The sequence below is a fragment of the Corvus moneduloides genome, chromosome 19 (genome assembly GCF_009650955.1).
Source record: "Corvus moneduloides isolate bCorMon1 chromosome 19, bCorMon1.pri, whole genome shotgun sequence".
Classification (NCBI taxonomy): domain Eukaryota; kingdom Metazoa; phylum Chordata; class Aves; order Passeriformes; family Corvidae; genus Corvus; species Corvus moneduloides.
The window spans coordinates 4,117,690-4,140,949 of record NC_045494.1 but is presented as its reverse complement, the minus strand read 5'-3'; the positions used below and the strand labels follow the sequence as shown (position 1 = coordinate 4,140,949).

Genomic DNA, 23,260 nt, shown 5'->3' with positions numbered 1-23,260 from the left:
GCAGTACAGGCGCCGCATTGCCTCTGTCAGTACAAGTAATCCTTCAAAAGCCGATCACTCACTTATTGGCAGGACCTGCTCAAATCACATCTCAGAATCATAGAATGGTTTGGATTGGACGGGGATTTGGCAGGATTAGCCATGCTGTCAGTTTTTAAATACAGTTCTGCTTCTGAAATACTTTGTTAAAACAGGATATTTGTTAGCTTGGCCTTGTAGCTACCAAGTAGTTACAGAATCACGATCACAGAATCGCTGGGGTTGGAAGGGACCTCTGGAGATCATCCAGTCCAACCCCCCTGCCAAAGGACAGTAACAGGGAGCAGGTGACACAGAAACACATCCGGGTGGGTTTGGAATGTCTCCAGAGAGGGAGATTCCACAATCTCTCTTCTGTTGCTCTCCTGTGGGGAGCAGCTGTGACCCCCAACCGCAGCAGGGCCACTGCAAAGGGTTGGATGTGGCTGATGGTTGGACTTGATGATCTTAAGAGGTCTTTTCCAACCTTAATGATTCTGTGATTCTCTTCTAACAGCTGGTGGACCTGTGGTGAGCTCGAGAGCCGTGGGAGTAACAGACACACACCCCGATGGATTGTCACTGCAGAGGGACCAGCCCCCCACCAGGTGCAGGTGTAGCTGAGGATAGTGATGGCTCAACACAATTCAGTCGGTTTTATTGTGTTCTCGGGGTGCCGGGCTCCCCCACATGCCATGGCCTCGCTGTCAGCACCCAGCAACACAGGCACAGACAGCACAAGAACACTGTGCACGGTGGCCGGTCTCAGCAACACCAGCTTCTTGCCCAATAACATTTAGTGGGGAAAACACAGTTTCTCGGTGACATTAAACACGAAGACGAGCAACAGTTTAGATTAGGAGGAAGCTCTTTGCTCTGAGAGTGCTGAGGCCCTGGCACAGGTGGTCCAGAGAAGCTGTGGCTGCCCCCTCCCTTGAGTGTTCACGATCAGGTTGGACCGCACTTGGAGCAACCTAGTCTAGAGGACGGTGTCCCTGCCCATGGCAGAGGGGTGAAACGAGATGAGCTTTAAGGTACCTCCCAACCCAAATCACTCCGTGACTCTCTTACTCTGTGACACACACACAGGTCCTTCAGGCGAAGTACCGCCATCCCCGACTAGACAAAATGGCGGCGACACCCTGAGGCGCCACGGCGCAGCCCGGTGGAGACGACCGGGAGCGCGTCACGTGAGCGCCCCCAACCCTGCTGGCGCGGTGTACTCTGGGAGTTCGGAGGCGGCAGCGGCGCCTGAGGGAGCGCAGCCGCCATTTTGTGCCTCTCACTCGGCGCTGGGTGGCCGCGTGGGCTCTCCAGCTCTGAGGGAGTGCTCGGTTCTCCTGCTTTGTAGGTCGGGGCGACGCTGCTATGGGCCGTAAGAAGAAGAAGCAGCTGAAGCCTTGGTGCTGGTATCCTTCTGTGTTGGACGCGGCGGGTGCGGAGAGCTGGGGGGGGGGGGGGGGAAAGGGCAGCGGCCTGGCGCGATTGGGGCTCGGTCCCTGCGTGGTCCCGTTCCGTCTCGTCCTGAGATGGGGCTCAACCGTTCTTCCCCCGCCCGTTACGGTTTGTCTCGGTGCTTGGCCCTGTTCCGTCCCTGTACTCCTCGGGATGGGGCCCGGTCCGTGCCCTTCCTATGCTCCCCACCCCCCGCGCGGCCTCAGGCCCGCTCCCGTCTTCCTCGCCGGGGCCGCGGCCTCCCGCCCGATTCCTAAAGCTGGGACAGTGGGAAATGGAGAATGATCTTTATCCCCGGTGAGGGAGGATGTTAAAGGGAGAAAATCCTGCTACTAATAAATACATTTATTCACGGAGGGGGGATGGATGTGGTTAAAATAGAATTTGAAATTTTTTTTTTTTCTTTGTGACGGGGGAAGCTTTCAGTTTGTAATTGCTGCATCATAATCCGGTTTAATTTTTCAGGATCCAGAAATACTGATGGATTTTCATTTGATCGCTCCTTCAGAAGGTGCTCACTATTGTGGAGTGATTACAAATTTACCTTTTATCTCTCTCTAATGTTTCTGTCCTCTAGAATTGTTTAAGAAAGAAATTTAGAAGGCGCTCCGAGGTATTTTAGCATTTTGTCTTGAAAGGCATCTGTGCTTGTTTTAGATGTTAATAGTTCACGTTTCGGTGAAAGCAAGGGATACATTGTGCTAGCACTGTTAACATTGTGTCAGTAATAAAAGGCAAATATGTATTTGTCTCACCTAGGAAAATGTGTGAACTACAGAAAGGAAATGCAGTTTGCCTTTTCTGTTGTCTAGATGGCCAAACAGTTCTTCGCTTAAAATATATCTTTTTAAAAGCAGAGAATTCTTCATTGACTGCAGCAAATTATGCCATGTCAGAAAAATTGATAGCTGGATAACTGAAAGAGGAAGGGAATTTTAAACTAAAACCTTTGTTCTCTTTTATGATTGGTAGCTTCTGGTAATTGATTAAAGAGGCACTTCTGAGTAATTTGCGTAATTTCCCTTTTGCTGATTTGAAGTCTGTTTCTCCTCTAATGCTTTAGGAGCGTTCACACCCTTGAAGAGAAAAATAGGTAGGACTTGAAAACCAAAGTCAAACAATATGGAATCAAATGATGATTCTGATTGCATGCAGACACCTTCCCAGTTTTGTACCTGTGTAAAGAGGGATGTGCTGGACTGTGGGAGGGTGTTTGGTTTCAGACATGCATGAAATATTTTATCACACTTTGAATGCTCAGAGATGCTTCATGTGCCTTTCTTTTGCTTCAGGAAAAATCACACTGGTGCTAATTACCTTAGTTCTATCTAGAAAGTCACTTCTAGGATTAAATGTTTCCTTAACAGTCTTCAATAGGTATTGTAATAGGGATTTCGATGATGAAAAGATCCTTATACAGCATCAAAAAGCAAAGCACTTTAAATGCCATATATGTCATAAGAAACTGTATACAGGACCTGGTTTAGCTATACACTGCATGCAGGTAAGGAGTTTTAGATTTACATGAACTTTTCTTTACAGTATGTAAAATTTAAATGAATAGGGACCTTGTGAAGGTGGGGGCTGGGAGCTTCCAGAGTCTTTAAAACTGGTGAGAAAAAGACAGCGATGGCCTGTTCGCAGCACAGGAGTCCTGCTGTGTCAGCAGTCAGATGGCCACTGTGCAGCAGAGATCTTTGCCGGGAGTTTTATAGGAGCGAAGGAATTGTGCTGTCTTGGTTTATGGAAGCTGGTTTTAGGGGTAATAGTAGCTACCAGAGATTAGGAAGCACAGATCAAGAAAATGCTTGGCCAGAGAGATTATTCCTATGAAGGATGTTCCTTTTCTGTTTTGAAACTTCCTGAAGAACACTGAGAATTTGCCCTGAATTGTGGTCAGCAGGATTTATTTGGTTTTTTTTTTTCTTTAGGTACATAAAGAGACAATAGATGCTGTTCCAAATGCTATTCCTGGAAGAACAGACATTGAACTGGAAATTTATGGGATGGAAGGCATTCCAGAAAAAGATATGGAGGAACGGAGGAGGTTACTTGAACAAAAAACTCAGGGTAAGGTGTAATGTGGCTGGTTGTTTTTTATTTCCCTCGTCAGCTCCTTACTCAGCTGTGGCATTCAGTGAGGGTGGGATTTAATGCATTCTCTGATGGCAGCTCCAGGTACGTGGGAGGCTGGGAGGGATTTTTCCTTTTCTATGCAGAAGTAGCTGTGGGCCAGAGCAGCTATAACAATTACCTAATGAATATGGGCATGGTGATTTATTTGTGAGGGTAAGAGGAGGAAAGGCCAGAGGTAAAACTATACTGATGATTCCCAAATGCTTCGGTTTTGTTGCTGTTTAAGTATACCTTTGGTTGAACTGCTTTGGTTTATGCTGGACAGCATGACATTGACATGAGGGCAGATCCCCCTGTGTGTTCAGGGTCATGGCAGTGTGAGTCATGTTCTGTCCCTTTATTTGTGGCTATAGGTAGCCTCACACAGCATTCTTTCTTTGTATTTCTGTGACTTTGTGAGCACTGATAAGGTTTGAATTTTGCTATTGCTGTTCCACCTAGAATATGCCAGGTAAAGTTAATTTCACAGAATATAATTTGTGTTTATATGCGTTGTACTGTCTGCAGAGAGCCAGAAAAAGAAACAACAGGATGATTCTGATGAGTATGAAGATGATGAATCTGCAGCTTCAACTTCATTTCAACCCCAGCAAGTTCAGCCACAGCAGGGGTACATTCCCCCAATGGCACAGCCAGGTTTGCCTCCTGTGCCAGGTGCACCAGGAATGCCTCCAGGTGAGAGGGTGTGTTAGGTAGTTACTGAAAACCTCAGTAGAAACATGAAATGCTGCTGTATACTGAGTAATAATCTGCCTTTTTAACATTGGGGTCACAGAATAGTTTTGGGAGGTGCAGATAAGCAGTTTCTTCATTTTCCTCCCCCTGTTCTGTGCATGAGCACATCTTCCTTCGTGGACTAGATTTAGATACCTAATGCTGGCATGTAGATTGAAGACATGTGGTAGTTAAGACAAATAAGTGGTTCAAACAGAAGGCTACCAGTGGTGTGTGTTTGTGGTATTTATAACAGGATTTTGGAAACAGGGCAGAAAGGCTGCTGTGTATCTAGAGATTGCTAACACAGAACAGGCCATTCATACACAGGCCATAGATACAGTGAGGAAAGAATTTTGATCAGTGAGTGAAAAATGATCTCTTCTTGTAATAAGATGTCTTCTTTGGAGACCACTAAGAAGATTCACGATCTTGCAGGGCTGAGAACAATCAATCAAAGTCAGATTTGCAGATAGTATTTATATTGCATTGTTTGTAAGCAATTTTGTTTCAAAACCCAATCTTTCAGATCTTCCTGTAAAGCATTTATCCTGTGTAAACTTATTAGATGACAATTGGTAGCAACTGTATGTTATCAGAGTTGTTGAAAATATATTTTTCTTTTAAGGTATACCACCATTAATGGCAGGTGTTCCACCTATGATGCCTGGAATGCCTCCAGTTATGCCTGGAATGCCACCTGGGTGAGTAGCAAAAAAGATTTAATATTATGTGTTCATACTGTGCATTTTAAACTGTCACAAAAAAAAGTAAAGCTAATTAAAAAAATGTACATAGGGAATGGTGAACTCTGTAACCTAAATGTTAAGACTAACCAAAGAACTGGATGGCTGTAAACCAACATGTAAAATATGGCCAAACTGAGTTTATGTATAAAGTATGTTGCCTTTCCCCTGACTTAATAATTATTAAGTAGTAGTACATTAATATAAAATTTTGTTGTGTTGGTTTAGAGCCTTCTGTGAGCCACTGTTCCCTTGTATAGCGCACATATGTTGTGCATCTGATTGTCAGTCATCAACCTAACAGGAAAAAAAGTACTGAATAGTTTCTATTTTTCTTGTATTTTGGGCAAGAGATATTGGTTTTTGTTCTTGTTTGGGGTTGACACCATACCCTATCACAATGTATTTGGAAATTCACAGTTAGATTTTTGATTTTGTCATAAATTTTCACAGATTACATCAGCAGAGAAAATACATGCAGTCATTTTGTGGTGGAAACATGTAAGCATCTCATTAATGTAATTCTAGGTACATTCATTATGCCATTTTATGTCATGTTTTTGATAAGCTGGAAATTGTTTTACTGAAAACCTTTGAATATTGCCTAAGAATTTGGGGAAGGTGTCTAGCAAGGTTTTGATACTGTATTATATGTGAAGTTTTTATGCTTTTATCTAAATGAATATTACAAAACTGTATGTGAAATGCATTTTACAAAATATTAACCGAATAGGCCCTTAGAGACTTAAAGCCTCTCTTGAACCAGAGCTTGAACAGCTCCATATACATCATCCTTTACAGTGCAGGACATACTGCAGGAACTCAGTTTAGTCTAAACTTTAGAGTTCACTGGGGTGAAAAGTTCTTTTCTGAGACATAAATATTGAGTTAACAATCCTTGAATTTAAAAATTATATTGTAGCTGAACATGGTGTGGATGCTCATCAGGACTTTAGCTTTTCTGGGTGGAAACTCAACAGAATTTAATCAGGTTGTCTGGCACTTAGTCCTCATTAAATTCCTTGTTAACTTCAGGTGAATGTTATGTCACCTGTAAAAACACAGATGAATTTGCCAAAACTTCACTGCAATTCCACTTAGGAGGAGAGGGTGGTGTTGCATTATGCTTTTTGTCTATTTTAATCTAAAATTTTGCTTACTTAACCTGATTAACTTTTGTTTAAAAATTGCCAAAGAAGTAGGAGACAGGAAGCAACTTTGGTTTTAGTGTGACACTAGTTCTAGCACTGTCTGCAGTTTCTCAGGCAGTCATTCTTCTGGGGCAGCAAGCAGTGAGCATCCAGCACTTGTTTTGATGTCTGCTGGGTGGCAAGACTGACTTTGTCTTTTCCAATCAAAAAAGGGGTGATGGGTCTGTGTTCCCAGTCATTGCTGCTTCTGCAGTGGTTGTTCCCTGTGTAGCAGTGATAGATGAGGTGAGAGCAGAAATCAGACTTTCCAGAGTGAGTGCTCACCTTTTCATGTGATTTGATCTGAAAACAGCAGTAGTGAAGGTGTCTTGATTCCGTCATACAAACAGAAACTGCTTCTTAGTGGGGTTTTGGTTTGTATGTGAGTGCTGCAGATCAGCTTACTTTGCTCACTAAAGTAGTAAGCGTTCCTGTATTTTGTTTCCCTAATCAGTTTTTGAATGGTTGCAAAAAATTAAGCAAACTTAAGCTACACTTGTTTGTTCCCTGTAAAGGGCTCATACATATTCATCTAGGAAGAGAAACCAAACCTGTTCTTAGTATGGAGAAAAAGTATGTTGCAATGTGGACTTCTCATATTAAAAAATCAAAATCCCACTTTATCATTAGTATATGGAGTGTTTACTGTAATTGAAACTCCAGAAGCGCTCTTGCCCTATGATCTCTGCTTTTGTCAATATTTTTTGGATAGTTCTACAGCTTTGGGTTTTCTGCCAGTCAGTCTTACTGTCAGAAAGGAGTAATAACAGATGAGCAGCAATTGTAGTGTGACTGGATCTAGCTGGTTTTCCTATGTTCAGATGTCATGAGTGTACTGAGATCAGATTCTTGGAACACACTGTTGCAGCTAGTAGTCTTGAGAGAGATTTCGAGAGACACCAGTTCTGGAAATCTCATCATAGAGGAAGTGAGATCTTGAGAAATTAAAGTTCAAATAAAAAGTGTTTGGGGTTTTGGGTGTTGGGTTATGTTTTGGTTTTATTCTTGTGGAGTCAATTGGTTTGGAATTGCCTCTGTTGAGAGCTTCTTGAAATTATTTACCACTATTTTTTATCTAATACAGGCATGTGCCAGTTGTCTTAACAGTTTATCTTGAGTGCTCATACCAGTGCTCATTTTCTGTTTAATAGGATGATGCCGATGGGTGGAATGATGCCTCCTGGGCCAGGAATCCCACCTCTTATGCCTGGTATGCCACCAGGTAGGTCAGGGTTGTCGAACTCATACTATGGTGAGAGTTAAATTATATTTATTTATTTCCACTTAAGATTTAGGCTTTATGTAAAGAACATAGAGACTTATGCCACCACCTGCCACCTTGACGTGGTTGGATTGCCACAGAAGCCACTCTTGTGCAGATTGGTTGATTTGGGGCTTCTGATTATAAATAATTTATACCATTGTTAAAAAAAAATAGAATATAGTTTTTTGGTTTTATTGCACTTTCTCACATTGTTGTGTTGCTTAGTCTCTCTTCATCCCTTTTTTTAATGTCTGTGGCTGCAGCTGGAAAATAGTAATGATTGAAAATGTGGAAAGTGGGCAGTAATGTTGGTCATTTACCCAACTAATGAGCCTGCAGTGTGAATAAACTTAACTGAAATTTTGGTCTCTTACCATAGCTCGAGGAGGTGTTTCTTGAGCTTGTGCAGCTCTTAAGCAGCCCTAAGTTCCCTGGGTGTTCCACCTGACGAGCAGCTGTGTGGTAATGAACTGAGATTTGCTGGTTTGCTTGATGGAACCCATGGGAGCTGTTAACTTCCCACCTGACCCTCTCCTAGAGCTCCATGCACATAAAGTGCAGGTGTTGTGGTGACAATACACAATGTCCCAATCCACTTCACTGGTGACCCCAGCAAAGCTGGCAGTGTTTTGGTCGCAGTTCTGGTACTGTTCAGAAATGGTTCAGAGTCTCTTTGATTTTGTAACTGTGTCATCCATGCTCTTGGCAGTGTAGTTGTGGTGTGTCAGAAACAGTTACCGCAGTGTGTCAGTAACAGTTACTACATTAATTGTAGTGGTTTATTGAAAGCATAAACTTCATTATTGAAGATTTAGTAGAAAACAATCCAGCATTGCTCTGAAGTGTTTGAGGTTACTGCCTGTGCATGGACATTGACTGGTGACTGCTGGTATTACCCTTTGTCATGTTTTATTTTACTGTTGCCTTAAAAATGCATCTTCCTGGTGGGAAACTTTTTTCTAAGGAACACTGGGAACAGGATTGTTGTAAGGAGTATTTGTGCTTCCTGGAGCCTGATCCGTTGCCCATTGTTTGTGGTTTGTAGGGATGCCCCCACCTGTTGGGCCTCGGCCTGGCATGCCTCCAATGACACAAGCACAGCCTGTTACAGCTCCGGGCATTCTGAACCGGCCTCCAGCTCCTGCTGCAACAGCACCGACCCCACAACCTCCAGTTACTAAACCACTCTTCCCAAGCGCGGGGCAGGTAAGGCATCCCAGAGCCTGGAATCTCTCATTATATTCTTCAAATTGTCACTTTGTCAATAGTGCCTATTTATTATTGAGGAGGCCCAAGAAATGACCAGTTAAGATTTTTGCTTGGGTTGATGTTTAATTCAGTGTAGTGCTCTAATGAATTTTAAAAGATTCTTTTGTTTGTATTAAAACAGCTGTGGAACCAGACAGAAGTTCTGTAAGGACTGGGGAAGAAAGGAGTAGGCAAAACACTCTTTAATGCCTTTAGTTTGTTGTTTATAAGGGAACTTTGGGTGGGTAAAGAGATGTGTTAGCTACAGGAATCTGATTCCATAGAACTCTATCTAAAATTTCCAAATTAAAAATCTTGATGTGACTTGTTCTCAGCTGTTCTCATAATGGGCTCTCTACTGGTAAATGGATGAATTTGCTCTGTAGTCTTGTTAAACTGGTTGAACATTGCCTGAGCTAGGGTTTTTTACTTCAAAAAGTTTAGGAGTAAGTCAGTGTAGTGAAAAGTTCTTTTCAATGGGAGGGGAGTGGGGAATTGATAGTGGCTTGTGACCTCTTCCCTTTGAATGCACTTGTGTGTAGGTCCTGGAGTTTTTACTTGCTTTCAAGTATGTTGCAGAAGCCTTTGTAGTGTACTATTTGTGTTTTGCGCTTCTGCTGGGAAGATACATGTTTACAAAAATACAGTCCTTTCATAAGAAAGGGCTTAGTATAAGAAATCCTTTCATCTGGATACTTTCCACCCATTTGTTTGGAGACTTTTCACTGTTTCCTTTCTTTTATGCTACAGATGGGGACACCTGTCACAAGCTCAAGTGCAGCTTCCTCCAATTCAGAAAGTCTGTCAGCATCTTCTAACGCTCTGTTTCCTAGCACAGCACAAGTACGCAGGAGGTCACAGTTTAAAACAAATTGCTTTTCAACTTAACCCTTTGGACCGTTCTGTAAAATCTAAAATTGACTAAACATCTTCAGATAATTTCTGTTATATTCCTGATTATGTTTAGCTGGTAAAACTGCAGAGTCCTTGATTATGAGTTGCATCTTACCAGAAACAAGCATGTCGAAGTGCCCAATTTTTCTTAGTGTGAAAGAATGAAATGTTATATCATGGTTCTAAAGGGTTAAAAGAGCATGAAAGCAGTTAAATGCATTTTAGTGGGCAGTGGCTAGCTTGATGCATGGTGAAGGCTTTCTAGTTTCTGTTGTTTAATATGGCACATCATAATGTAGGGAATTTTTAATTTGCATTATGTGCAAAATGTTAACATTTTTTGTTTTGATGGGGAAGTTCAGATAACTGTAAATATGCAGTGACTAGAAACAAAAGCATTCTCTCATAACTAAGGTTTGCTTTGGAGATTGCTGTGTCTTTAGAGACAGCTTTGTAGAATAGGAGAGATGAAATGTTGGAATCTGTAGTTCCATTGATTCTTCATTCACAAATAAGATTAGACATAGTGGATAGACATAGTACTTTGTGAAAATACTGCAATATGTTTATAGAGAGAACGCTTAAAGCCCTGACCCAATAGAGCTTTCTTAAATATTTGATTTAAATATTTCTTAAATACCTAGTTTTAATGTGTACTAGCACTTTGAGCTCTACTCTAATCTAAGGGCTGCTAAAGTATGTTAATCTAGTGAAAGAATAATAAATTTGTACTTAGAGGCTCCTAAAAAACAGTGGTTCAGGAAAGATTTACACATTTGCCAAATTCAGTATTTGAGATAAAATAGTGGGGTGGTTTTTTCTTTGCTGTCCCTTTGTTGTGGTGGCTTTTGACCTGCAAATTTTAGATTTTCCTCTGTGTGTGTGTGTATGTGTACATACTGGGGTTTATTTTGCCTTGTTTTCAGTTGCTCTAGTATGCAATAAGGCTGAACTTTACTTTTGTCAAGCTTGTTATAGTTATGTATCTCACTGGAAGGTTTCAGAGGTCTAACAGACATCATTTAAGCTTTCTGATGCTTTGAGAAATATTGACCTGCCTCTGTGTTTCACAGGCTGCAGCAGCTGTGCCAGGGCCGGTTGGTACTGATTTCAAACCTTTGAGTTCTACACCTGCAACAACAACGGAACCCCCCAAACCAACATTCCCTGCTTATACACAGTCTACAGCCTCAACCACTAGCACGACAAACAGTACTGCAGCTAAACCAGCTACATCTATCACAAGTAAGCCTGCTACCCTCACAACAACCAGTGCAACCAGTAAGTTGATCCATCCAGATGAGGATATATCACTGGTAAGTTAAAACGTTTTCATTGTCTTACTGAAAAATGTGATTTGTGCTGATATGGCAGATTAGATGGAATTTCATCTGTGCTCTACATTGTGTATATTTTAATAATGGTGTGAGTGCAAACTGTGCAGAACTAACATAACTGAGAGAACTTCTTTGATTGTGAAGTGATGACTAGCATATTGCAGTTATCTTGCTCCAGTCTAAGCCTTAGTTTTGGTGGTGGTGGGAAATCTCTCAACCCGAAATACAATTTGGATTTTTACTTCATGTGACTTAAACTTGAAGTTAACTAGGTCTGGGTAATGAGTGTAGAACAAAAGACTGAAGAGTTTGAAGTCGTTTTGATGTTCTTACAGCAGTTAGAAATATGAAGTTTATGGATAAAACAAAATGAACCTTAATTACAGTTCAGAGATATTTAGATTTGTGTTCAATTTTGTCACAGCTTTTTAAGAGAAAAGGGCTTTATTCAGCTGGGAGGAGGGGAGAATTTGAGTTCCATGCGGAATGCTTGATGGGCCTGTATTAAGGCAGAAAGTCTGCAGAAAGGGGGGAAAATCCAAGTGCTACTGTGTAATGTTACTAGTAGCCTTTGAATTAGTAAGGTAGTTAAAATAGTTACTCAAATAGTACCTCAAATCTACTTTGTTGCACCTTATTTACTTTGCTTTTTGTGGGTTTTAACACAATGCATTGTGGTTGTCTCTTCTGATTTTAGGAAGAGAGAAGGGCACAGTTGCCTAAATACCAGCGCAATCTTCCTCGACCAGGACAGGCTTCCCTGGGTAATCCACCAGTTGGACCAATTGGAGGTATGCTGCCACCACAGCCAGGAATTCCTCCACAACAACAAGGAATGAGACCTCCCATGCCACCTCATGGTAATCATAAGTTTCCCAGCATTCTGTTTTTGAAAAGATTTGTGAAGTTGCCTATGCTGGCAGGGAGGGGTGAAGCTTTTCACAAAATGCACTTTCACTATTTAAAAAAAAAGAAATAAATTATTCTTTGCATCTTAACTGTTCTGTTTATAGGTCAGTATGGTGCTCATCACCAAGGCATGCCAGGGTATCTTCCTGGAGCAATGCCTCCATATGGTCAGGGACCTCCGATGGTGCCCCCGTACCAGAGTGGACCTCCTCGTCCTCCGATGGGAATGAGACCGCCTGTAATGTCGCAAGGTGGCCGCTACTGATGCTCCTACTCACGCTCTAATAGGTTTGGAGATTAAACCTTTTCTCATCTTGTGCTGTTAATATAGCTGAGCTTCCATCAGTTAAGGCTTCATTGTGACTTTAAAAAAATAAGTATCTTCCCACATGCAAGGAGCTATTGGACATTCTTATTTTACATGGGAAAAATTATTTGGAATAATAACAGGAACTTTTCCTGATGTTGCAATTTATACTGTATGGCTTCTTTTTCATGTTTCATCTAGGTTTTTAGAAGTGAAGTATAGTAAATATGGTTCGTTAAATTGTGAAGGCGCTGGAATTACATGAACATACCACCTTAAAGGCAAGTTCTGTAATGTTATGTTGCTATTTGTGAAATGATGCCTTCACAGCACTTCAAGTGCTGTTGGACTTCATGTCCCCAACATAGTTTGGTGAGGGCTGTAACTGTTCCCAACTACTTGTACATTAAAGTCTGAACTTGTAACAATATTTAATGTATTCAGAGTTCCTCCTGTTCCAGGGTTTAAGTAAACTGACCCACTAAGGTCATGTGACTTTTCTGTACTGTTATAAACTTCATTGTAATAAAAGAGGAGAAAAATTTATATGCCTTTTTATTCGTGACCAGCTGTGGACAACTGCCTGAAAGGTTTGTACAGATGCATGCCATGGTAGCCATTGATGTAATGAACACAATTATTGGTGCTGTTTTGATAAAGTCTGAATTCCTTGTTCTAAAAAGTCACTCCTTAGCTGTACATCTGAGTAGACAAAGACCTGTACACTTATTAACTGACTCCTCAAAACTGAGGCTGCAGGAGGCACATCCTGACTCCTGGTTGTAACTTCTCTTAATGCATATGTTTCTTTATTTGTGCTTTCTTGTCCTCAATAAATTTTAAATGATTTCTAGTCCTGGCACTTGCTTGTAGGATGTGAAAGTGCTCTAAGATACAGCCTAGTGCCAGGTGTGTCCCATTAGTTTACTCTGCAACTGACCCTTTTTATTGTGCAAATGGAGATTAATTTTAGGAGCTTTTTAGGTGAAGATTTCTAGAAGCTTAGGTGCATAGCACATGGGTGAGTGACTTCCAGTTGATGTATTGAAGTTGACCTGCAAAAGAGAAATAGTAGCCTAACTCTCTTAATGCACAGAAGAGGCAAAGCCAGCAAGAGTAATATGTTATATGCTGTGTTTTTACTTTAAATGTTCAGAATTTCATGTTTTGACAGTCTCTAAAAGGTGAACCATTTGTAACCATCTGTTGTGTGCTATGATTAGATGTTGTCTGAGATTTCTTGAGCCATTCAATGAAAGTTTCTGGAGACTGTTTTATCAAAGAGAGGTCTTCCCTCTATGAATTAGTCCTTTCTCTGTTTGTAAGAGTAGAGTGATAAATTGCTGTTAAGGTTGTAATTCTCTTAATGTCTGACACCGTGTGTTCCTGTGTTATACCTCTGATGAGAATGTAGAGGGAGACTTTTTGGAGGGGAGGGAAGTGAGAGCTTCTCTGGCCTCTTCTTAAGGGGAAAAAAAAAAGTGGTGAATTTTTTCATTTGCAGGTCAACTTTAAATACATGTTCCAGCCTCAAGCCTTATCGGCAATTTAATTAATGGGGATATCTCTTCTTTAGGGTAGAGTAGAAAGATCATCAGCATTTTTGTGTCATTATGTTCATAAATGTTTTTGTAGATGGTGGAAGTTTTTCACTTAATTATAATACTGAGCATTATGGCTCTGTTTCTCAGAAGTCTTGGGGTTTTTTAGCTGCACTAAAGTAGTTCATGAGGCTTTATTCTGTGCTGTCTCTTAAAAGTGCAAAAGCGCAGTACAGCTAAAATACTACATTGTCTCAGCTTCTGACCTGGGGTCATGGAATGTTTCAAAATCACTAGAGCATCCAGTTTACATCTAGTTACAGCTGAATGGCCTTAGTTTAACCATTAAGAATTGCCAGGCACTTTTTTCTGAAGTGTTTAGCAGTTTTAAGACCATAACTCCAAGCCTCTGTTGAGAAGCAGTTCTCCCTGATCACTGAAATCTACTGATCGCCTGTCAGATGTGCAGTATTTGGCTTGCAAATGTGCTGAGTGGGCCTTGATGTCAATTGTTTTGTTAGCTCTTCATCTTGCTTTAGACGTAAGTCTAACAGATAAAACTTGTTTTGCTGAGGCAATGCTTTTATACTCTGGTTTTCTTCTGTTTACCTAATAAGGATAATTACAAAATACTGGAGAGATTTTTACAATGTCTTATCTTTGTCCTTTCTGTAATATTACACATAAAATTCATACATTATAAAGTGATCTTAAGTACCGCTTGTAAAACTACAGAACTTCTTGCTTTTTCTGAAGATCATATTGCTGCTCAAAGGATGCTTTGCCCTCCTGCCCCAGTCAAGTGAATTCCTTCTCCTTTTGGTGTCTTTCTGTAACTTTCCATATGTTGTTTTCATACCCCTACTTCTCCTGGGATAAAACCGTATTGCATGTACTGTTAACTCAGCCTATTCTGCAAGTTGTATTAATTAAGTTTCACTTTTTTAAACAGTGAACGTCTTGTTCTGATAATGGTACTATTTTGTAGCTAACACTGCATAGACTTCAAGCCTGAATGCATTTTGAGATTGGTCTTTCCTTAGTAGTAATGTTGTGAAAATCCCTCGAGTAAATACTGCCACATATATTTCATTGATACTTGCATACAAGCAGGTGAAAAATTTTTCTGTGATTTTCATGTGGATACTTATTTCCTGCTCCTGTCATTCCTGTGCAGTAAGAGCTGTGATGTGGCTGCCTTTAGTCTTCAGTTACTCTTGTCTCTTGTGTGATTCTTCTGTAAACAGGCAGGTGTTTCAGTGCCTGTGTTGTCTGTTGGTCCCTGCCTTCATTTCTTTTGGATACTGCTTCTTAATGTTCAGAGAGTTGGATTTATGGTGCATTTACCCAAAACCAGTAAAACTACTTTGAATGCAGTAGTTGCTTGTATAAAGACTTGGTTTACAGTACCAAGTGTAATCAACATAGCTGTGCCAGCAAAATCCCCAATGTAATGCAGCCATGAAAACAGGGTTTTGCTTTAGTTAATCTCTCCCTTGAAAGAGATTGCAGAAACCTTTATGATTACAGAAAAGCATATCTATTATAGCTGTTGCAGGACTCTAGTGATGTGATTACATAGGCAGAAGCTTTGTTTTTCAGTTGTTGCCTAAATTTGACATGGCAGATCTTGCAGTAAAACTAGCACTTGCAAGTGCATTTTGACCAGTCTTGAAATTTGCAATGTAAATATTGAATATGAAAGATTAAGCTACAAGAAAATTTCAGACAATTTCAGGTGGGAAAATATGTTTAAAAAAAAAAAAGCCAGAATTTGTAGCATCTAGGACTTGTGTAGAAGGTTCAGAATTACTTTATGCATGGTCTCACAATGTCATAACAAGCGGCTGATTTTTAGGGCAAAATGGATGAGACTGGCATGAAAGAACCTTGAAAAATCCTGGGTTAGTTTTTAGAAGTCTTTATATGACTCTTTCATACTGCCATTAGAGCTTTCTGCCTTTGGCAAAGTTGCTTTAAATAAAATACTACTTAGCGGGCATATGTGGACTGAAAATTCCTTCTGAAACTTTTGGATTACTTTTTTTTTCTTCCAGAGATGAGATTTTAGGTGCTGATAATAAATTTGAGGCTGGGCTGTATATCTAATAACCGTGGATAACAATTCCTCGCTCTGTGCATGCATGGGAGAATATAAACAAGCTTCTAGAAACACATTTCAGCTGCATCTGCCTTCTGTGATTTCTTGCCAGTATTTTAGTCCGTGGAGCGCCTGAGCAATCCTTACACAGAACTGGATAACTTACTCTGTTAAAACATGGATAAAATTGAATGGGATAGACAACCTGCAGTTATTTTATAGGAACCAAAGAATTCTGCATACAAGATAAAAAAATAAAATACCAAGATTACTTCAGTTTTATGAACAGCAAGAAGGGCATTATGATCTTCAGTTAAATTAAGACTCTGATATACCAGTCCATGAGCTGGGGCCACAGTTCAAAATGGTAACTGATGACACGTAGTAAATGTCTTAATAATTGTACTGGTCTAGTTTCTACATAAACACTAAGACAAGGGTGAACATTTTCAGTGGCTGATGGAATCTTTAACTCAACTTTTTGTGAACTAGTACAACAAATACTATCAAGTTATGGGAAAAATGCCCCAAGACAACTGACTGACGTTCCATTGATCAAGATACAAAGCAAAACAAACTGTCCAATTCAGAAATAGCTACCAACTACAAAAAATACTGTTTGGGCCTAACAAAAGAGGTGCTATAGCAGTCATTTTCTTTTGTTTGCTTGATCACTGGAATTTTGTTAATTTTGATTGCATGTCTTTCACTTAATTGGGTCATGTTTTTTCTAAAACTTAAATTTTTCTTCTTCCTATAGCCCTGCCATAGGACAGGCTGAGGCAGAGTCTCAGTGTTGCCCTGTTCAGTCTGAGGCAAGTGGGATTTATTTTATTCATTCTGGGGGCTTTCACAGCTTTATGGCTGTTGGATATTTATGTCCCCAAACTTGCAGCAAGTTTGGTGAAGGCCCCTAAATTTATTTTAATTTAGGTTTTTTTATTCTCTTTTGGTAGATGGGCTCTATATTAATATTTATATTTTTATTATCACTGTATTTTTAAGAGTCTTAAGGGGAGGGAACCTGTTTTTAAGATGTGTGGGTACCTTTTCTCTTAATAGAACACCTTTCCTTCGAGGCTGCTCAGGTAGTCCTTAAGCCACACTGCCCCTCCCCGTCTTTCCCTGCATTGCATTTGTGCTGTATTTGTTTTCGGGCTTGGTAGTGTTGACTTTGTGTAGTCTCTGAATTAGTGGCATGTAAATACCAATTATTAATGTATTCTCTTCTGGGGAGATGTATCTATTGAAGAGCTTAAAGTAGGTTTTAACTAGTAAGCTAATTGCTACAAAATTGTGTAGCCCAAATTACAGAATACAGTTTCTTTGAAGAAGGTTGAGATGTTAATACTGCTGCGTCTGTGAGCTGCAACTCAACAAATATTAATGTAGAGCCCTGGGAAGAAATAGAGATCAGATCCAAGTTGGTGACAGAGAATAGAAGTGTGAGAAATCAAAACTGCAGATTTTTCACTTTGCCAGTTTCAGGGAGAACCTTTTCCTCAATCTCTCAAATGCTCCAAATTTGAGAATATTTTGACTATTGCAACAATAGTAAAAGTTGAAAAACTTTTTTTTGAAACCTTCTGAAATTCTGTTGCATATTCAGAATTTGCCTTGTTTATTTTAAGTTCCCTCTTTCACACAGTGACTAGCAAAAATTTCTACCCTTTGTGAAGAAAAAGCTGCTCACTCTGTTGCAGATCCGTTGGTCTTGAATGCTTGAGGTTGCTTAAAGACAACTTCAGCTTCAGAACAGCAGGTTTTGCCCAAGGAGGTCTTGCAGCATATCAGCAGTGAAATACTAAATAAACACATGTGGCAGTCTGGTTTGACCTTTTAGATTTTTGAGGTAATTTTAAAGTTTGTGGTGGGCTTTTTTTATGAGCGTAGACTCTGTTTCATTTCTTCAAGATTTTGCTAAATAATGACCCTTAATGGGATTTAAAGTAATTTTAACTTGAGGATAGAGTTGTAATTAACTTAGAAGAGTGGATTGCACATTCCTGTTGTACCCTTTGTTTGTACTCTGCCCTTTGCATTTTTCCTGTAGAAGACCCCCCCACCCTGCCCCCCCCCCCAAAATCCCTGTCTGACTGGAAAATTGACATGTCCATGTTAACTGTTTCAGAATGGTTATTGAGCATGGTCTTTCTTTGCTAATTCTCATTGTGGTGCTCCCCCTGATAACAGTGAAGATGAGAATAACTCTTCAAGATAGACCACTGGAACTAGTATTTCTTTCACTTGCTTAATGTATAGGAGCATTTGGCTTAGTTCCTGTTTCCTTAGAGTGTCTAAATACATGGTGGGGCTTATACTTCTTGCTTTAAGTATCTGAATCTCTTACAGACTCAAAAAATAGGCAAATTTCAAATGCCTTTTTATTTTGAGGGACAAAGCGTGTTCTTAGTTACATTCCAATATTGCAGTTCTCATTGCAGTAGTTTGTGTATCACAAAGTTGTACGTCTTGCTGTTAGTGAAGTTTCTTTACTAAAGATGACAGTATTTCAGTGACATGACTTTCATAGATACCTAAAAAAATTAGGTTTTGCAGTTCAGTTTTTTTAAGCTTAAGTAGAGGCACATGACTTTTTTTTTTAAGGAGCAGGAGTTACTGATACTCTGCTAAATTGGGTAAATTTGCACCTGCTATGTTAAACAAGAAAAGTAATGTGGAGATGTGGTAAATAAAGTACATACCACACATGAAGAACTTCTTAAAAATCTGTATGTTTGCAATCAAAATAATCAGACCAGGGAAACAGTGGTAGTGAGTGGGTTCTGTAAGAATGCAGCTACCAATGAGTGCTGTTTCGTTTGTAATGGCTGGGCTAGGTTGGAAGTAGTTTAGAGTAAATAAATTTTGGGACAGCCATTTAAGGGATCAAGATGAATCAAAGTGTTTGTGAAGTGCAACGTATATAAGGTTCTTTTTGAAGTTCTGAAAAACACTTGGTAAGAGATTTCTGGCACATTGTAAGCAGCAGCTTAGTGTAGTCTTGATTGTCAGAGCACAGATTGCCAGTAAGGCTCTGTTAAAAGAAATGCGGTTTTACTGCAGCCCTGTGAAGGTGGGGCTGAGGGGGCTGAGCACGGGAGCCTGCTGCTTTGGCGGCCAGCCATATCCTGTCGTGAACCACAGGATCCAGGGTGTTATCCTCAAGCTATTTGTTCTGGGCATCCTGGTGAGTCAGTTTTGACTGTCCCTGGTATGAATAATTGTGAGGCTTGGTATTTTTATACCTGGACACTGTTGCAAGTAGTGAGGCCCTTGTACCTTCTGAACAAGTTTACAATAACCTCTTAAATTCTTATGGGCTTTCTTGCAGTAGGGACAGTTGGCAACACTGCTGTTTTAATGGCAGTGAATTTAACTTCTCCATAAATACTGTCTGGAACTTACTTACCTTAAGATTTTTCTTTCTTGTGGATATAAAGAAGTGAAAAAGTTTTGAGAAAATAGTAGAATTTTTATGCCAATATCATCTTAACTAAAAGCAAAGAAGCACACGACATTGAGAGCTTGAAAGCTTCCTTATAAGTTCTCATTAGCAGTTAAAGCGTATCTCTCTGATAGCTAAATGCCTTAGACAACGTTCAAGCTTCTGACATCTCAGGTTTTTTTTCCTTAAATTCTGTCTAAATCTTTACCATATTCCCAGGTACAATATTTAGAAAGGGGGGCATGGGTTGTAGAATTTCAGCTTCTGCTGTGCTTAGTAGCCAGTATCTGTAACTGGCTTTTGCTAACAGTGATTTTAATTACCAGAAATGAATGTAATATAAGCAAAGGAAGCTATTTCACCATCTCCCAACTTTAGGAAATTATGTAATTCTTTGAGATAAAGATGTAATGCAGAGCTTTTTTATTTTCTTTTTTTTTTCCTTGAGTTACTTGCATTGAATTCTTTAGCTTCTTTCTCATAAATTTAAGTGAAAAAAAATACATTTTGCTCTTTCACTTGTAAAGTCCAGAATAAGAAAACACACTAAGACTTTAATGAAGGAACCTGGCAATGTAACTATTGTAATTTCCATTATGTTTGTAGTAGGCAACAGGTGACCTTGTTAAACTTACGGGTTATGTATGAAAAATCAGAAGGGCAGATTAAAAGTAGTTTTATAGTTGCCTTTACTTCATATGCTTTTTTTAAGCAACAAATTGCAGTAATTGAAGTTTGGCAGGTTTTTTTTTTTGTTGTTTTCTTTTTTTTTTAACTATGGGTTAAACACCTTGGTTTAATACAATTTGTGTTTCTGTTAACTAGCAGCAGAATTTCAGCATTTGCTACTTACTGGTAGAGAAGAAAAATTCCACAGAACTGCCAGTACAGGTTAGTTTAATCTGTAAGTACCTGATGTTCCTATTTGAAATAATTTGTTCAAATGATACCACTTAAATACCTGAGGGGAATTTTGGTCTCTGAAATGTGATTGTTATCTACTACTGATTCCAGTAGTGAGTGAACAGACTAGACTTTCTTGGAAGACCTGTAATGGATTTAACTATGCTTGTGGACAGGTAATAAATATCTGCAAGCACCTTTAAGGAAAATTTAGTACAGAATCTTGACAAGCAGCCTTTGATGTTACTGAAAAGTGTGAAGATCTAAAGTCAAAATCACTGTAACATGCCAGTTACTAATGAGGCTGGTTTTTATCAGCAAACCAGCAGGATCCTGTGTTTGTTGTGTTGGGGATTACGCATTTCTGTTTGTAAGAATCCATAGCAGTTTGTAATCTTTCCATTTTCTTTAGCTATTGCTAATCACCATTTCTTACCAACAGATTTTTACTTTATTAGGGTGGTAAGCCAGGAGCTTGTTCTTCTATGCTTTTTTAATTATTACTTTTGTTAGTTCATTTCAGCACTTCAGAGGCTACTTACAAATGTGGTTTTGTCCAGCTGTTTTATCTTACTCCAGAGTTACTGCTCTGCCTCTATTTTAATTCTGCCCTATTCCATATTCTCAGAAATTTTGGTATTTTATTTCTATTGTACAGAATATTTTACACCTTAAAATAGGAAACATTCTTCGTGAATGGATAAAAGATGCAGCTTTCTCTGGAATGGCTGCATATACTTACTTCTGTTTAGACTTAGTGTCTATCATCTCTACATATCAGCAGAAGAGAGGAAAACTTCTGTGCTGTAGCACAAAGCAGAGATCCACAGCTGGATAGGCTGTAAGGATGGGATGTGCTTTAATTTACTTTTTAAGGCCATGTTGTCCCACTCTGAACTTGAGGGGCTTTTGACATCATTGGTGGATAATTACTTAGTGGGTACTGGAAAGGTCATAGTTATGTGGTAGCTGAACAGACACTTCAGTTTTACCAGCTCATCTGAAGGGTCTAGAGTGGGTTTGTGAGTGACTTGCCACTTCCAGCAGAATTGCTTATTTTAAGATTCTGAAGTCTTACACAGTGCTGCAGAATTCATCATACAAACATACACAGTTTCAAGGCAATTGTATCTTCCCAGGTTTTAGAATAGTTACACTTGCAGCCAATTGCCTGCCATCTTCTCTACATCAGTTCTTGGTAATTCTCACGAAATTGCTTTGTCTGCAAAATGAGCTACAGGCAAATTTCTGACTAACGTTGCATAGGTTTTTCTTCCTAGAAGGGGAAGAAAAGTCATACAGTAATATTTATAATTTAGCTTTATCTCTGCTTAATCTTAATTGCAGGTATGCAAGAATAAAAGGGATACCTTGTTGTGAGGCCATTACTCTGTTCACAGAATGTATTCATATTTCTTACACCCTTCTGTGGTTGACCCTAGCTAATACTTAATGCAGTGCTCAGTACTAAGTTGGAGGGAGTAACTGATTACTTTGGGCTGCTCAATTACCTTATCAAGTCCTGGTTTTGACAGGGGTTGGATGCAGACTACTTGTACACTGACCTGGCAGTTAGTGGGGATAACTAAAGGGCAGAGTGTGTTCCACAGTGTCTTAACAAAAAAAAAGTGTGTTTGTCCAGGATAGATCATAGTAGAACTCTGGTAGAACATCATCTCTTTGTGAAACTTTGAATGGCAGTTAATTATGGTACTTTTTGGTAGAATAAAGTTTATTTTCTTTTGAGATAGGACCAAAACAATACTGGAAATCTGAACTTTGATTACCAGGTGAGCAGTGTTAAATTGTAGCTCAACTTCTGACACACCGTTAGAGCAGCTGTCCAGTGTAACACGGTTCAGCAGTCTTCCCTCCCAGTTCTGGTGCTGGATATTTGGAACAGTTTGTCATTTCCCAGTATTTCCTTGGACTCCATGCTGACTCCCAATTGCCCTTTTAGAGTTTCTGGTCACTGTGCAGCAAACCCAAACTGAGCAAACTCCAAGCTGGTTTTAGTACCTTCATAAAGCACATGAGTGAATAGTGTTCCCTCTTGGTAGCAGTATGGCCACAGAAGTTAGTGCATTGTGAAGGGTTTTTTTTTCTGTAACTTTTGTGTAAGTGGTATGAAAGGTCTGGGATTACTGATCTTTTTCAAAAGACAGGTGATGGCAAAATACTGATGTTGAATTTAATTCGAGAAAGTGAGAGACTGGTAAGTATGTGCATCACTTTAATGCATGCAAATAGTAACAATAACAAGCTTAATTTTATAGCATTCAGTTTACAAAGAAGATTGAAAGCAAATTCAGAGCTAACATCATTTGCATCCACTGGGAACCTTCTATGAACTGTGCTTCAGGAATGGGTCATTGCACATATAGCCATTTGTAATGTGTAATCATTTTGTAACAGTCTCTGATTAAACAGAAGTGAACCACTGTTTGTGCATTTTTTTTCTCTTCTTGAAAACCTATTTAAATTATTATTGCAACAAATGTTATGGTGGGAATAACTTGGTACTGGCTTTTTGATTGTAAGCTGCAGAGACTCATTTGTGTGAGCTCTAACTTAAAATGGAGACAAACAAATGAACCCTAACTTCTTAACCTGTACTTCCTTTTGCTGTTGATCCACTGTTCTGCTGCTAAGCAGACTATACAAAGTTATTGAAATAGTCAGAATATGGAGGAGAAGTTTCTAACAGTGTTTTCATAAAAGTTGGTGGCACAGGCATGCAGGGAGATACTCTGTTCTAAACCCTTTTGGAGCAAAATGCTGGAGAGATGAGGTAGCTTGGAAGATGGGTATCCTTGTACCTCCTGTGTATGGGATGAGAATGGATTACTGTGCTAGGCTGGTTGGTCTTACTTAGCTACCACTGTTCACTTGTAGGTTAATTTCTGAGAGGTGGTAAAGGGAAGATAAATGGCTATTTTAATGCTATGACATGGACCAGTTGGAGGCATTTTGAATTGGGTATGTGTGACAAGGAGGTGCAGTAGAGGACCCTTCAGGGAACACTGCTGCTGTGCAGAAGCTCTTTATG

General features: G+C 39.7%; 1 protein-coding gene across 12 annotated transcripts; it reads left to right on the top strand.

The window, feature by feature from the left end:
* Window positions 1-1,245: 1,245 nt before the first annotated feature.
* ZNF207 (zinc finger protein 207) lies at window positions 1,246-22,654 on the top strand. Of its 12 annotated transcripts, XR_004243812.1 has the most exons (15): window positions 1,246-1,427; window positions 2,851-2,977; window positions 3,405-3,543; window positions 4,117-4,284; window positions 4,952-5,027; window positions 5,523-5,570; window positions 7,411-7,511; window positions 8,569-8,729; window positions 9,522-9,614; window positions 10,739-10,981; window positions 11,700-11,862; window positions 12,016-12,199; window positions 12,420-12,499; window positions 16,621-16,675; window positions 20,134-22,654. XR_004243812.1 is itself a non-coding variant. In XM_032128896.1 (13 exons), exons 1-12 carry the CDS (start codon window positions 1,387-1,389, stop codon window positions 12,174-12,176), a joined length of 1,521 nt encoding a protein of 506 aa, XP_031984787.1. In that variant the 5' UTR covers window positions 1,246-1,386; the 3' UTR covers window positions 12,177-12,199; window positions 16,621-22,654. The 12 variants fall into 12 exon arrangements, 10 of the variants coding, with proteins under 10 accessions (XP_031984787.1, XP_031984785.1, XP_031984788.1 ...); XR_004243811.1 differs by having other exon boundaries at window positions 16,621-22,654; XM_032128896.1 differs by lacking the exon at window positions 12,420-12,499 and having other exon boundaries at window positions 16,621-22,654.
* The last annotated feature ends 606 nt before the right edge of the window (window positions 22,655-23,260 follow it).

Excerpts from the sequence above, each read along its gene's own strand:
- ZNF207 (XM_032128896.1), top strand. The coding sequence starts at position 1,387 with ATGGGCCGTAAGAAGAAGAAGCAGCTGAAGCCTTGGTGCTG. Across the intron at positions 5,571-7,410 it reads TCATTTTGTGGTGGAAACAT|GATGATGCCGATGGGTGGAA; the intron begins GTAAGCATCTCA and ends TCTGTTTAATAG. Across the intron at positions 9,615-10,738 it reads TGTTTCCTAGCACAGCACAA|GCTGCAGCAGCTGTGCCAGG; the intron begins GTACGCAGGAGG and ends TGTGTTTCACAG.